This window comes from Cheilinus undulatus, linkage group 9 (genome assembly GCF_018320785.1).
Source record: "Cheilinus undulatus linkage group 9, ASM1832078v1, whole genome shotgun sequence".
In the NCBI taxonomy this organism is placed as follows: domain Eukaryota; kingdom Metazoa; phylum Chordata; class Actinopteri; order Labriformes; family Labridae; genus Cheilinus; species Cheilinus undulatus.
Genome location: NC_054873.1, coordinates 22157615 through 22172949, shown reverse-complemented (window position 1 = coordinate 22172949; position 15335 = coordinate 22157615). Strand labels below are relative to the sequence as shown.

Below are 15335 nucleotides of genomic sequence, written 5' to 3'. Positions count from 1 at the left end.
CAGCTCACCCCTGCACAGCCTGTGTAGAGGACATGGCTGCCCCCAGCTGGTTTACTCATGCACATGAGCAGTTGTGGAACTAATGAAAACATGAAACTTGACAGCAAAAGGGTCTTAAAATATAGATTTTATTGGACTATAAAGATACATAACAAAATAAGTAAATTACAGATACTGCACAGTAACATTTGTTCACAGAAAAATCGCACTTTTGCATTCTGAAAAAAATAGAAATGACCTGGGGTTTTAGGTAGAAATCTTTTCTTAGTGTGTCCAACTTTGACTAAAAATCTGTACCACTGCCCCAACAAGAACAGATACAGAAACAATGAACCATAATGCCGACACCTGAAAGTTTTATTTTCCTCTTCAGTTAAGCACAGCAGCTTCTTTGACCAGTGTCCTCTGTCAGTGTTACAGCATCGTCAAATTGTCGATCATGCTGGGAAACTAACATCCTAAAACAAAATAATTACGACAAATTATTAAGCAGCAGAAACAAAATATTTAAGAATATTGTTTATTCTCAGGCTTTTTTAAAAACAATATGAAAGTAAAAGTGCAGAAACAATCATTTAGTAAAGTGAGATGAATTAACTACAAACTATATGGGAATCTTATTCTATGTTTAAGGTAAATATCAAGTAACATAAAAAATACACTGAAATGTGATAAATTGCTACTTTTATATATTTATGATTTCTTTAACCTGTATGACTTTTACGTTTGGACTTGAAGTCTGACAAACCCTAAAGAATAAAATTTAAGACTCTGCGAAGATATAACATGAGTTTTTCTCATTATGTGGCATTTATAGGTTTGGTGATTGATGGATGCCAAAAACTAAGAGGTCATTTTAATCAATAAATCCTCCAAACATAATTGTTGGCTAAAGCATGTCAACTACTCCTAAAAAAGGGAGATGAAGAAGGCCTCATTAATCTCATGAGGGTAACTGATTGTTGTTATTCTTGTGTGTTATAATAACCACTGAGTCTACAGGACAGTTTTGCTGCCGACCGTTTATCTCTGACACCGTCTCTCATAGACTGTTCATCTGAGACACTGCATATCTCAGAAAGGAAATTCACTCGAAAACTTTCGAAATAAAATTTGATTCAAGTTCCCTTTAAAGTTAAGGCAGGGATTGGGATACCAAAAGTTTAAAATCAAAAACATGACCTGCAAAACTTGATTTACGAGACATTAGATAATGCAGAGTAAACAGTCTGCTTACAGGAAAAAAGCTGAAAACATTCGACCTAGCAAGCATAGCTTACATGGCTCCATTAGCTGTGTAAGCTACAGAATGTAGCTAATGTAGTTACATGTCTAATGTTGCTGAAGTGAAGCTCACAATGCAGCTAAGAAAGCTATGTATCTATATTTTCTGCACAGTTAAGTTCCCTTTATTTACGTTTGCTAAAGCTGATTTTGCGAAAGCTTAATTTGCTATAGATAACACAGCAACGTAGCTAAAGCTTAGCTCATAAAGCAGCCATGTAAGCTACATAAGTACACTATATACGTAGCTACGTTAGCTTTAGTTACTTTTGCAAAAGCTCACATTGCTAAAGCTAACTTGGCTACATTGGTTTGTGTAGTAACATTAATTACATAGCTAGTGTAGCTATTTTAGATTAAGCTAAAGCTAACACAGCTAGTGTAGCTATGCTTGCTTTAGGTTTAGCTAAAGCTAACAAAGCTAAAACAATCCATCGTTCATGTAACTACTTCTTAAACAGGTCCTTTAAATAATTTAATCTCGGAGTAGACCTTACTTTTTTTCTGAGTTGTTTATGAAATATTGCTTAGTTTGTACTGTTTGCAATTTGATTATTTCATGGATGTAACTGTCAGGCTTTTTTATAAATAAAGCTGAATTAGAAAAAAATCTAAAACCGTACTACGTAGTACCGGAAAATTACGACACTTCCTTTCTAAGACGTACAGCGTCTCAGATGAACAGTCTGTAAGTGGCCGTGAGAGACGTATGGTGTACAGCCAGACCCCTCAGTGAGTTTGGTGAAAAAATAAATATTTTCAATTGTTCTAACTGGTAACACAGATGATTCAAACATTACACAGAATCCTGACAGTTCAAAATCAGGAAAAGGGACACCATACCCAGCCAGAGAAGTCATAAGCTCCTCCATGTTCCATCCAGTTTTGGCGCTACACTCGTAAAACAAAGCTTGATGCTGCTGTAAAAAACAAGGAAAAAATGTTAATTCATCCTATTTAATTCAAAGTCTGTTCATATTCTGTTATTATTATGATTAAAACAATGTAACATTTTATAAATATTCACCTCTGCTAGTTTCTGTCCCTCCAAGGTTGATACTCTTCTAGTTTCTGCTAGATCCAGCTTGTTGGCCAGCAGCATCAGCACAGCACCATTGCACATCTTCTCCTGATACAAACACACACCAGAGTAGAAAAGAGGTTCTGAGAGTTAAAAATGAGGGCAAAAATACTTCTTTAAGGAGGGAAACTGTTAATTATCTACTTAAAAATCTGAGATAAACAAACCAACACAAACAGAAGATTTAAAGTAGAGATTTATTGCCTGTTGTCTGTGATTGATTGTCTGTGGAGACCTGCTTTAATCTTAGTCACCTGTATGTATATTCAAATTGAGACAAACTGTTTTGCATGTTTTCCCATTCAACCCTCCGAGCAGCTCACCTTCACAGATTCTATCCATCCTCTGACTGCGCTGAAAGAATCAGGCTGGGTGATGTCATACATGGCGATGATACTGTCAGCCTTTCTGTAGTACTGCTCAGTGATGCTGCGAAACCTTCACATACATTAATAAAGACAAAGAAACTAAATCTACACTGATATCTGCATGTTCTTCTGACAATATCTGTGAAATATATAAGGCCACAAAAACACACCAGTGACATAGTTTTTAAGCGCCATTTGCTTAAATATGCGTCATTCCTTTTGGGCGACTGTGGCTCAGTTGGTCGCCTTGCAATCACAAGGTTTTGGGTTAGATCCCCAGCTCCTGCAGTCACATGTCGATGTGTCCTTGGGCAAGACACTTAACCCCAGTTTGCTCCCACTGCTTTGTCGGTGATGTGTAATTGGGTATGGATGGGTTTGAATGGTATAAGCTAAAACTGATGGCCAATTCTGCATAGCAGCCTCTGCCATAAGTGTGTGAATGGAGTGAAAGGTGTGAAAGGGTAAGAAAGGGTATGTGTGACCTGCAGTGTAAAAGCACTTTGAGTAGTCAGATGACACTATACAAGCTGAAGTCCAGTTGCCATTTAAACTTGGTGAAAATTATCCCCTTAACTTTGAAAATGAGTCTCACTGTGAAGAAAAATCCAATCCTAATCACCAGCACTGACAGATATGCACAGTCAGAGTAAAACATCATCATTTGCCCCTAATAACATTTCCCCCACTAAAGGGTCACCATGCACAGTCGTTTATCATGCTTTCTTTTTCATGCTTTTTGGAATAACCTGTGTGATATTTGACCTTTCTTGTCCTGCAGTGTCCCAGAGCTGCAGAGTGATGGTGGTGGACTCCAGAGTCAATGTCTTCATCTGGAAATCTATACCTGGAGACAACAGAAACACACGTTCTCACAACTATAAACAAGGTGCATATTTATCATTCTAAAATAGTCACTACAAATAAAAGGCTTACCCACAGTAGCTCTCATTTCATTCTGGAGGTTTCCTGTGCAGTAGTGCTGGATGAATGAGGTCTTACCCACCCCTGAGTTACCCAGGAATACCAGCTTGAACACTCGCTGAAGAGTGATAATGTTACTCTAAAATATAGGTAAAGGTGACAATCTTAACACTTTAAAGGAGCATCTTTTTTCTTTACTTTCAAGGGGATGCACATTTGTCATAGTTGTGCTCCATGGTTGCTCTGAAGCCTGCAAAATTCCCATCTTAATCATAACAGGTCTGCTGAGGCCTGTATGTTGTATTGAAATGGAATTGAGATTGGTTGAAAAATTAGTTAATTCCCTACCTGAGTTTGCACTTGTTCAACATTTTCAGCCCTGACTCTACATGATGGTTGGTGTCTCTTGGATGCAACTGTCACCTCTTTGTCTTTGTCCTGCTCCAACTCATCAGACGAACTCAGCTGTCTTTGAAATCAATGAATACACAAAATTAGTCGCTTCCTCAGTCAATCTAACCAACACTGCTACAGAGATGACAGATGTGACAACAGATGTTGTAAGTCATACAAACCTTTTCAACGGCTTGTCTTGCAGTAAGTAGTTACCTATCACTGACCCTTTCTTCTGTAAAGGCTTTCTTATGTTTGGACTCTGAAAGGTGTTTTAGAAGAAATGAGGGGTGTTATGGTTTTTATTTTTGTAAAGATGTATTATTGTATTATGTATTTTCTCTCTAAATTATTAACGTATTCACAAGGAAAACTTATAGAATGTAGATTTAAAAGGAAAATCTGAGTTTAAAAGTGACATTTATTCTGCTGCAAAGATGCAAAATCATAATTATTTCTCTGCAATTCAATTACTCAAATAAAAATCATATGTCAAGATGATGCAATAATTGATTTTGTAATGGTTTTTTTTAATTCATATTAACATTTTTTGTTCAGAAACCTTGATTGGAGGAAATGTTAGAAAATAAGAGTCCACAAAATTGCTCCAGTGAAATGAAGTATCCATTTCAGAGATTATCAGTCTTTAAAGAATTTTGATAAATAGTTTTATTAGATGTTTAATACTGACCCACTGTAGTGCCTCTACATAGTGCTGCATACAGTATCATCATGTATAGTTTTGAGATTTTCCCTTCAAGTTTACACAGGACAGAATAAATGTATTTTCCACAAAAATATCCACTCAGAAGAAAAAACATTGCTGACATTGACAAATCCCACAACGTGTAGTTGACATTAACATAATCAATAACCAAAGAGTAACAGCTTCTCATATAAATAATCATTGTCCAGAGGATGAAACAAAGCATAAAGTGATTCCTGGACTTAGCTTAGGTTGGATAAATCTGCTGTGTCCATGGAGGGCAAAGGTCTTCACTGAGGTAATAAGTTAATGGAAGAGCAGGAAGGGCAGTGTGTCTGTGACTAACCCTCTTCTGAGTGTGCTGAGCATCCTTTTCATCTCGCAGCCTTTTGTTCATATCCCTGATACAGAGAGAGAACCATTCAGATGAAATATCACTCTGGTGAGTCCTTGTTTCAAGTGGTTGATTATGACAGAAGTACAAAGACTGTAATTTAATTCATTGCATTGCATGCACAGCATTAATGTTGCAGAAACCGTATCAGACAGCAGCAGTTTAGACTGACCTTAACAGCTCCAGTTGTCTTAAGAGACTGTCTTTCTCCTTCTGCATGTTCTTGGACACCTTCATCACACTTCTACAGTAAAAACAACAAGGGTTGTAAAAGGATATGTGGTGAGGTTATCTATTTTTTCATGTTAAACAAATACAAAGATACCATAAGTTGGGACAAATGTGCCTTTGAGTCAGTGCAACACTCAGGGAGAAGTCAGAGCCCATGTTCATGATGATCGCTGAATACCAGTGCTTACACTGAGAGCTTAGTCAGGCAATGTTTGCAAGTAACACATGAATGGTTTGATCCTTTCAAGGAGTTTATAGAAGATGAGATGAGTTGAGCTGAGATAAAACAAAGGCCTGACTTTCCCTACTTTTCACATGCAAGTTGTGGAGTTCAAGCAGATTGGACCAAAATCTGCCGACTGCACTGGAGGCTGGCACTTGTGTTCACATCTTTGTCCCACCTGTTACTTCATCAGAAGCTGACACAGAGACAGGATCACAAAGCCCAACATTAGGCCTCTGCAACATTTATAGTGAAGGCAAAATGTCACCGGGGCAAAAATATCTTACCTTAAAAAAGCATTGTGAATCAGCCCTGTGCATAAAATCAGCAGCTACTAGACTTAAACTTTTACTGCAAATGAATAAGCACAGTGAGGATTCATCTAAACCAGAAAAGTATTATGAGTTGTGAGAGGCTATCCAACAGTGACTATGTCCCATCATGCTTTGCATTTTGAGTATGGCAAATCCCTAAAATATCAGGGCCAGATGTCCTGAAATTTTATAGAAATGTCGAGAATGCATGTGTGAGAGAGCTATGGTTGGATTTTCTGATTTTGGCAGATTCTTGTTCCATTAGCTGCTCACCTCTCTCTGTCCACTTGTTCCTGCGCCTCACTGAGCTGCAGCAGGCTGAGCTGACCCAGAGCGTTCTGCAGCTGCTCTCTGCTGCTCTCCACCTGCTCCTGAAGCTGGATGTTGAGGCTCCGCAGCTGCTGATTCTGCTGCTTAATGTTTTCCTGTTCACAGCTCAGTTGTCGGATTCTGGTCTCCAGCTAAGAACAAAAACAAACCCATATGATTCAGTCACAAAACCAACTCTTCAGATAAAATATTAGCTCTATTTAAACTCCTACCTCTTTTTGTTTCATTAGTGTGTTCTCCAGCTCATGCTCTTTCACCCTCAGCTCCTCTTCAAGTTGTTGACCCCTCTGCTTGCGTCGAACACTGTCCTTGATTTTAAAAAGAAATTTACTAAATGATATGATGATGATCACAAAGACATAAACACCTGACTAAAAAAGCAAACATCTGTACCTGGGCTAACTGTTTCTCTCGCTCCTCTCGGATTTGGGATTCCATTTCTTCATATATGGAACGAACAACCTGGTCATGCTCATTTTCCCGCCTAAAGGGGGGAATAGTTATAACCAACATGAAATAAACACATGAAAATGAAAAGTTACGGTATAAATCATGTTTAGTTTATAGATAGAGGCTACCTGCGTAGAGCTTGTTCAAGATTGTCTCTCTCTTGGATGGAGTCCTGCAAATGAGACACAGCACGGATCAGGATGTCTTCCAGGACACTCAGCAGCTCAGGTCTGTCTCTTTGGAGGTCACACCACAGAGTACAAAGGTCCTGCTGACTGACACACAACACATAACACAAAATACCGCTTATGAAGTGACAAAGGATGGGACAACAGTAAATTAAAGCAAGGTGATGAATATGTTATGCATCTCATTAAGACCTTGACAAATTACACTATAAACTAGAAAAGCTCTCGAAGAGCGCAGACCTCCACCAGTAGCCTTATCTCCAAATAGTACAAAATCTTTCAAAAGTTCCTGGATCCAGACAGTGATTCAGATCACTCCCAAAATCTAATCAGTTCTTCCTTATGCCATTTCTGACATTTCCTGAAATTTTCATCAAAATCCATCCATAACTTTTTGAGTTATGTTGCTAACAAACAAACTAACTAACAAACAAATTAACAAACAAACTAACTAACAAACAAACCCCGCCGATCACATAACCTCCTTGGCAGAGGTAAATATATGCTTTTTTTCTTCATAGAAGTGATTTTTACATACAGTACTAAGGCTGATTTTTTGGTGTGGGAGCAAGGCTGCCCATAAGGGGGGATAAAGGGGAGAGCTCTCTGGGACCCAACCACATTGGGGGCCTGGTTCAATGTAAAGTTAAGCTGTGATACCCATATCTTATTTTTAACCTGAATAACAACAACTCCAATCAAAGCATCAAATATTTTCTTATTCATTTATGCCATAGTATATAGCCTTCACAATCTAAGCCCCTTTTCCTAAAAGACAATTAAAATGGGTTTAAAGTGGCAAAAAATGTGCAGAAAAGGTAATGAAATTGGATTCGAAATGTGTAAATTAGTTGAAGGAGGCAAAAATAGGTTAAAAGTGGCAACAAGACTTAAAAAAAGGGCAAAAATGGGTGTAAATAAGCATAAGAGTGACAAAAATGGGAAAAAAGCTGCCAAAACAGATTTAAAACAATGTAAAGTGACATAAATGTGTTAAAAATGGCAAAAGAAGTAGTTGCAATAGGTAAAAAGCACCAAAATAGGTTATAGGAGTTACATGAATTAAATAGGAATAAAAAGTGGCAAAAAGGGTAAACAGAGGTTAAAAAGTAGTGGGAAACTGGCAATATGGGTGGGAAAAAGGTGCTGAAATAAAATGCAAAAGTGAGTCAAAAGAGGAAAAATGAATTACCAGGCAAAAAAAAAATGTCAGAAAGTGGCAAAAACAGCCAGATTAAAAAGTGAAAAGTGGTTACAACTGGCAAGAACAGATTTAAAGTGGCCAAAATAGTGCATAAACATAGTTAATTTTGGTTAAAACTGCACAAAAAGTGGTGAAAATGGGTTAAAAGTGGTAAACATAAGCTAACAATAGGTGGATTGTTGCTTAAATGGGCAGAGAAGGAGATAAACTGAGATTGAATAGCAGCAAAAATGCGTTAATAGTGCCAAAATGGGTTTGAAGTGGCAAAGAAAGGCAGAAAATGGCACAAATAAGAAGAAAAAGTGCTCAAATTTAATGAAAAGTTGCACTAAGAATAGTATCAATGCTACTGATCCATAACACATGCATTGATACTATCAATAAATCACAACTGGGGAGGGCCCATTCTCTAGGATTATCAGGGCCCAGTGAAATCTCTGGGCAGGCCTGGTGCTAGATGGGACATAGATTTAGATTAATCTACAACCAATGTGTATCACATGGGAATATGAAAATTGATATAGAAGTTTTATGGCATGCTTGCATATCATGTGGACAATTTTACTTTTGGGTTTTTGACAGAGTTGTATATGGGCAAAGTTCCTCATGTGTTACTATTATTTATTCAGTGCTCTTTGTATATCAATTAATTCATCCAGACCTAACCTACCTTACTTTTCCCCACACCACTCGAACTCTAGGCAAATTTAGAAATAGTATACATGATATTTGCTAAAAGGATATACTGCCATTTTTTCAATCTTAATTTAAAGCAGTGGTTCTCAACTGGTGGGTCAGGACCCAAAAGTGGGTCACTAAGCCCTTTTTAGTGGGTTGCCATTGTGTTTGTGTTGTGTAACCAGTTTCTGGAGGCTGTAGTTTGATGTGTAAAATTGTCAATTGTTGCATTATTCCACCAGGTGTTTCTTCTGTTTTAGCATCCCAAACATTTCAAGAAAAACACATCAGAATGAGTCTGAGTTAATTTTACCTTGGTGCACCTTTAAATCAGCAACTGAATGTAGATGGTAATATAAATGTTACTGTCTGAATTTAATCATATATAACGGCCTTGATGAGGTTGAGTCTGTGACAGTGATCTTACTCTCTGAGGAGTCTCTCAGCACCGAGCTCCATCAGTATGTTTACAAATCTAACTGCAGCGGGGTCCTTGGACCAGTCCACCTGGTCTGTATTTAATTCTTCTACTTCTTGGTCCAGCTCAGTCGTGTCATCCAGTCCCACCAACTCTCCTGCAACACAGACAAGGAGAAGATGACATTAATGAATAATCAGAGGCTGTTCCCACAGAGGTAAAGGGTAACAAGTAGTCTCAAAAAACTTCTCTCACCAAGTCCTGTGTTGAACTCCACAGGAGTGAGGAAGCCATTGCTCTGTCGGTCCAAACTCTCAAACACTGTCTCCAGCTGTTCAGGTGACAGCGGCAGCTCCCCTTGTAGCCTCTGTCAATAAAACAAAAAGTTCAGACTCTGCAGGCTGCAGAGATTACTTTATTCTACCTGGTCCTCTGCTCACCTGCATGTCCCTCTTTGTGATGAACCCTTTCCCCTCTTTGTCACACAGTACAAACAGCTCCTTAGCCTTGCCCATGGTCTCAGCCTGTGGACTTCCTGGTACCGCCTCTCTGGTGCTGGGTGAAGATAGTGGACTGCGTCCCCGGCCTAATAAAGGGCTTCCAGGTGGAAGGCCCCGTGTTCTGGGGCTTACTGGTACTGCCTCTCCACTGCCCTGAGCCACCAGCACCTCACCATCATTTAACCAGTGAGACATCACTGTGAAGAGAGAAACAGGTGAATTCCTTCTCCTAAATGTGATGGTTTGTTTGGACTGTAGTGCTCAATTAAGCTTTTTTAAGTGGATGCCAGATAGACTAGCTGTTTTCTAGGCAATTAAATGAGATTTAATTTCAATCACAATTTGGCTTCATATGATCATGGACACATATTCGATAATTGTATTTAATGATTACTTTGCTACATGCTGTGTTATGTGCATTTTGTCCACATGCTTTTTCATGTGGTGAAAGTTTCATACTATTTTTTCTTTATTTACTGTTCTTCTATATAATAAGCTTGGATATCTGTTTTTTTTTCACCCATTTATATTAATTTCTGCTTGTTTTCAAAGGTTAGAGTGTTTGAGTTGAATAAGCCCATATGGTTCTGATGTTTTACAGTCACTGAGTAATTGTACTTAATATTTTTGATCCCAATAAAAATATTTATGATTATGATTTTCGCAGTAATTGAGCAGTCCTACCCTAGGGAAGGCCTGCCCACAGAAGTTGCTGAGTCCCTGAAAACCCCAGAATAGGCCCTCCCCAGGTGTGATTAACTGATGATATTAATACATGTTGAGAGTACATGGGGCTCACATCCTGGGTACAGTTACTTTATTATGGAGCTAAAAAGTGTATCAAGCTATTATTGGGTTCTGATGTTCAAATTATTTATTTGTGGCACTTTTTAACACGTTTCCATCAATGGTTCTGCTTATGTTGCCACATTTTTTGCCAATTTAAACCAATTTTTGCCACTTTTTAACTGCTTTTCACAATTTTTGCTGCCCATTTTTGCACTTTTTTCCTTCTTATCCCATATTCACGGCTTCATCCTTTTTGGCCTCTATTAACCTAATTTTGCCACTTTGAACCAATTTTTACTACTTTTTAACCACTTTTCACCACTTATTTCTGCCAATTTGTCATACTTTAAATCAATTTTTGCCTCTTATAATCTATTTTTGCCATGTTTTATCTCTATTTAACATTTCTACTGCCAATTTTGAAATTACTTAATTATTTTCTCCTTAAAGTTATTTCAGTTTCTTCTACTTTATTCTCTGGCATCCTGACATTTGTGCACATCAAGGTTTAGCTATGAAGAACATTACTTTCCAAATGGTTTAGTCAGTGTCCCCATCTACATTTTTAACATCACCAAAAAAAAGGTCATTCTGATTTTAGGGAAGGGGTTTACATTTTGAAAATGCTAGATTTTATTAAAGCATAAATTTTAAGAAAACTTTTTTTTTTTTTTTTTGCTTTGATAGGAGTGGTTTGTTATACCACCCAAAAGTGGGTCACAAAGCTATTTTCGGTGGGTGCAGATGTGTGCCTGGAAAAAAAAAATGTGACAAAGAGTCAGTGTGCTTTTATTTTGAAGGATGTTTCTATCTCTTTGCTCCATCACATCTTTCTTCCATTTCAAGCCCAAAATGCCAAATTTTGTATTTAAAACATTTCGTTATAATTGAAAATTTTTATAAATATGGGTCACGATTTGTTGTGAAGGAGGTTATGGTGGGTCCTGATCAGGTGAGAATCACTGACATAGACAACCTTTTAGAGCTTCATATTCTACACTATTATTGTGATTGCACATTAAGGAAGGACCATATTTTACCCGTGTCAAAAGTAGCTACTCATACTCAGTACTTGGAGTAAACTTTAAAATGAATTACTTTTTACATTTACTTGAGTGAATTTATAGACTAGTGCTTTTACTTCTACTCAAGTAAATTTTAACCAAAGTGACTGCACTTGTACTTGAATATAATAGTTTTGTACTCTTCCACCACTACTAACTACTACAAATTGAGATGGACATTGTTTTCACTCTTTTTTAAACAACTGATACACTTCACAATTATTCATAAAGTCTATTTGAGAAAAACTATAGGTAACAAAATTTTGTCAGTGACAGGTACCTTAACTTTTTTTATTATGTTAAAGTCATTTTTAAACTGAATACCACCAGTGTGAGGCACAAGCAAAGACATTTCCTTTTGCTGAATCAAAAACTGGTGCTGTGATAGATTAAGGAAAGCTCACCCTACAGGACCTCCCTTGTCAAACATTAGGAGAGGAACAAACTAAGTTGTGACTTCATACACTATCTACAGCTGCTGTGATCAGCTGTCAGATATGTTTGTACTAAATAAGATTGTGTAACAGTTTAGGTATCCAAGATGATGACGCCTTGTTTAAAATATTAATATCTGAGATTTTAATATCTAGGAAAGCTGCAACATAAGTTCTCAGAACCATGCAGCATGATCAATGATCTCTAATGACCCTCAATGTTTATTTAGATAAGGAAAAGTTATAAAATGTGATGCTGCTTCTGGTACTGCCAGGACTGTGCTTCAGGATGTGTGGAAGATAATAAACAGGATGGTGTCATGTGAGAAGAGTTACTGTGTACATGAAGGGGAGGGAGGATAGCCAGAGGAGAGGAGATGCAAATCAACATTTGCAGAAGTTTTGCATTGTCAGAAATACCTCAATTGCAAACAAATTTTGCTCTAGAAAACTACTGGGAAAATTTGCCTTAGTATCTCAATGAATGTTCATAAAACTGTGATTTTTTGATGGACTAAAGCCTTGCACATAAACCTACTTCATGTCAGAATACATTTATGAACATGTCAGCATGAATGACGCTGTTCAAATTGATTATAAATATCAGAGAATAAAGAGTTTCCTGCAGGCTAGGGTGCACGCTCAGGCGAATTCTACCTGCTGTTACATTAAATATAGTCTATCCTTGCTATCTCTCTTGCCATGCTATCTATGAAACATAAAACAAAAAAGTGCTGACAATCAACAGAGAAGACTTTTGCTGGTAATCTCTGCAGCCTTTAAACCTTCCTAATAAATAGATAAGAGAATTAGTTGAATAAACAGTGACTGCTGAGGATTTTGAAGCCACATCAGTATCCCAGTAAGCCAACAGCTACACCAAAGATAAATTACACAGCTTTTTTACTAGACAGCAGGGTTGACAGAGAAAGTGAATTAAGATATTACAGACTTTACTTATTTTTCTAGGCTGCAAAACGGTCAGTCAAACTTTAAATGTCACACACTTTATGTGATAAAAGTCCCCATAGTACTACAATTAGCCCGGGTTAGCTTGGAATATGCAGCATGTTGCTTGAAAACACGGTGACAGCTCTGCCGATAAAACACTAAAGTAAACAGACAATATAGTTGTGACTGTACTAAAACGTCTGACTTAAACCACACTGATAAAACCAACAGTTAAGGAAACTGCTAGCATATGCTTAACTCTGGAGCTATATAGCATGCTAAAGTAACCAAAGTAGAGAATAAATAAACGTTGTTCACATTTTAATTATTTATAAAGTAGAAAAGGACGCAACACAGTAGTCATTCGGCTGTTTAAGAGTATTAAAGCAGAGATAAGTTGAAAACAGGCGTTGCCAGAACACACAAAAATGGCTCCTCTTACTGTATTTGACACCAAATGAGCGAAGTTGTTGTAACTTTGCCTACTCACCTACGTTGAAGTGCTGGACGCAGGTGTCCACTACCTTTGAACACTCGCAGTACTTCAGTTTAGACTGGTGATGGGTCGCTCGTGAACGAACCAGCTCTTTGAACTAGATCTTTTAAATGAACGTCAAGACCCGGATTAAAAAATACCAGCACCAATATGCTGAGTCAGAAGATCAGAATCAGCTTTATTGGCTCAGTATGCTTAAACAATAACAACTTTGACCATTCGTCACTCTGCTCTCAGTGCAAAGGAATTAAACATTAAATACAAAAACCCATAAACTGAAAAGAAAAGATTAAAAATATGTATATCTAAATATCTACAAGCTCTTTTTAGGTATTATTTCTGTAAACCTGTGTGCTATGATAGTATTGGTACAAATGATGCAAGGAGGCTGACTAGACATGATCAGAGTATAGAATATGCAAGGATGTTGGCAGCTTTAAACCAATTAGGTAAGATAATCTAAGACAGTTGATTAGTGCAGATGTACATATGAGGAGAGATGTTTTACCACAGAGAGCAGTCTTACAGTATTCGAGTTACAGTGAATAGATCAATTACTTGCAGAATTGACCATATGTTCAATCATGTGTTATGTTATGGTATTGCTAAAGTTGGCAAGTCAAATGAAGCCAAACTGGAATCTGAATGAAGAGCTGTTTGAGAAGCCAAAGGAGCCAGCTCTTCATTCAGAGCTGAGCCAGATGATTCGGATCACTGAAAAGAGCCCTAAATTCCCATCACTAGTTTAGGCAGGTACTGACTTCAGCCACTGGGTGGCGGTGAGGACCCTGCGTGAAACACTTTTACCGTAATGGTTGATGTAGTCCCAAAGTCCAAGGCAACCCCTCTGCATAAAAACATTTACTTGCTGTTTTTCGTCTATACAGCACTGTTTACTTCAGAGAATTAAAACACAAATTCCAACAAATGCGACAACCTGATTTGTCTTAACCACTGTATGTTGGACGTTGATTATGTAGGCGTATTCAGCGTTTTTATAAGTGGTATTACGGTAAGTGGAAGCGTTACCATGGAATTCAGGGAAATGCAGTCGTTGCCGCTGAAAAGCAGCCATGGTCGCTCAAAGTGGGCAGTTTCGGGGGGGATAGTATGAAAATATAAGCAATTTCGTCGTTAATCCTACCTCTGGGTGACCTCGGTTCATTTATCGCCTTTTTTCCTGGTAAGTTGGAGTCGAAGAAGGTAGTTTTGAAAGCCTCACTTGTGCATTGTTATGATGGCCAACGTAACAAACAAGCGTGTCTGGAGGGAGTTCCTCGGAGTTAAAATCTGAGCTGGTTCAGTGCCAACCGAGTGATTTGTTGTGATAACAGGATCGTGGAAAAATAGTGTAGTAACTTTACCTGTGGGTTGCAGATTATCATAAGCCAGGACCAAATAACGGTAGACTACCGTCATAGGTAGATTAGATACGTAAAACGAAACACAGGGAGTGAATCAACACAACAACAAAACAAGAGATGGTGACCGCGCAGGTGAAATTAATCTGTTATCCCAGCCGTGACCTCCCCGTGCTTGGCTGTGTAACAGACTGAACATGTTGACCCTACGTGGTTACATGTGTGGATTTACTACTGATGTATTATAAGTCTGCTTTGGTTACGCTGCGGAGGTGACAAGAAACTACGATGCTTTTCTGTCAGATTGTACAACAGCCACCCATTATCTACACAGTGTTTGTGTCTCACCTATTTTCTCTCATCACAGGACCTGAGGATGAGGAGACTTCCCGCTCCAAAGATGTCAACATGCAGCACTTAAATGGATTTTTAACATCTAATTGGATTCCCTACAAACATCTCCAAGTTATTGTGTTTCAGCGGAAAACAAACAGCATGACTTTGGATAAAGAGACAAGCCTGAGTGAAGAAAACCCGAAGCAACAGATCACCTA

The 15335-nt window shown here is 38.0% G+C and overlaps 1 protein-coding gene across 8 annotated transcripts; it reads right to left on the bottom strand.

The window, feature by feature from the left end:
• Positions 1–109: 109 nt before the first annotated feature.
• Positions 110–15253, bottom strand: cracr2b (calcium release activated channel regulator 2B). 8 transcript variants are annotated; one of them, XM_041795884.1, is made up of 19 exons: positions 14785–14870; positions 14565–14683; positions 9627–9883; positions 9442–9553; positions 9196–9343; positions 6827–6973; positions 6642–6732; positions 6461–6556; positions 6192–6379; positions 5323–5394; positions 5103–5157; positions 4233–4312; positions 4006–4126; positions 3670–3796; positions 3499–3580; positions 2689–2803; positions 2312–2413; positions 2128–2204; positions 110–458 (listed from the first exon to the last, which is right to left on the bottom strand). In XM_041795884.1, the coding sequence occupies exons 3-19, from the start codon at positions 9879–9881 to the stop codon at positions 374–376; spliced, it is 1953 nt and encodes a 650-aa protein (XP_041651818.1). In that variant the 5' UTR covers positions 9882–9883; positions 14565–14683; positions 14785–14870; the 3' UTR covers positions 110–373. The 8 variants fall into 8 exon arrangements, with proteins under 8 accessions (XP_041651818.1, XP_041651820.1, XP_041651812.1 ...); XM_041795886.1 differs by lacking the exons at positions 14565–14683; positions 14785–14870 and adding an exon at positions 15130–15253; XM_041795878.1 differs by lacking the exon at positions 14565–14683 and having other exon boundaries at positions 14785–14947.
• Between the last annotated feature and the right edge of the window lie 82 nt (positions 15254–15335).

Bases quoted from the DNA above. Each gene is read 5' to 3' on its own strand.
- cracr2b (XM_041795878.1), bottom strand. From the start codon at position 14,839: ATGACGGTAGTCTACCGTTATTTGGTCCTGGCTTATGATAATCTGCAA. The intron at 6,733-6,826 runs GTAGCCTCTATC...TCCCCCCTTTAG, and splicing joins CTTGAACAAGCTCTACGCAG to GCGGGAAAATGAGCATGACC. The intron at 6,557-6,641 runs GTACAGATGTTT...TTTAAAATCAAG, and splicing joins GAGAGAAACAGTTAGCCCAG to GACAGTGTTCGACGCAAGCA.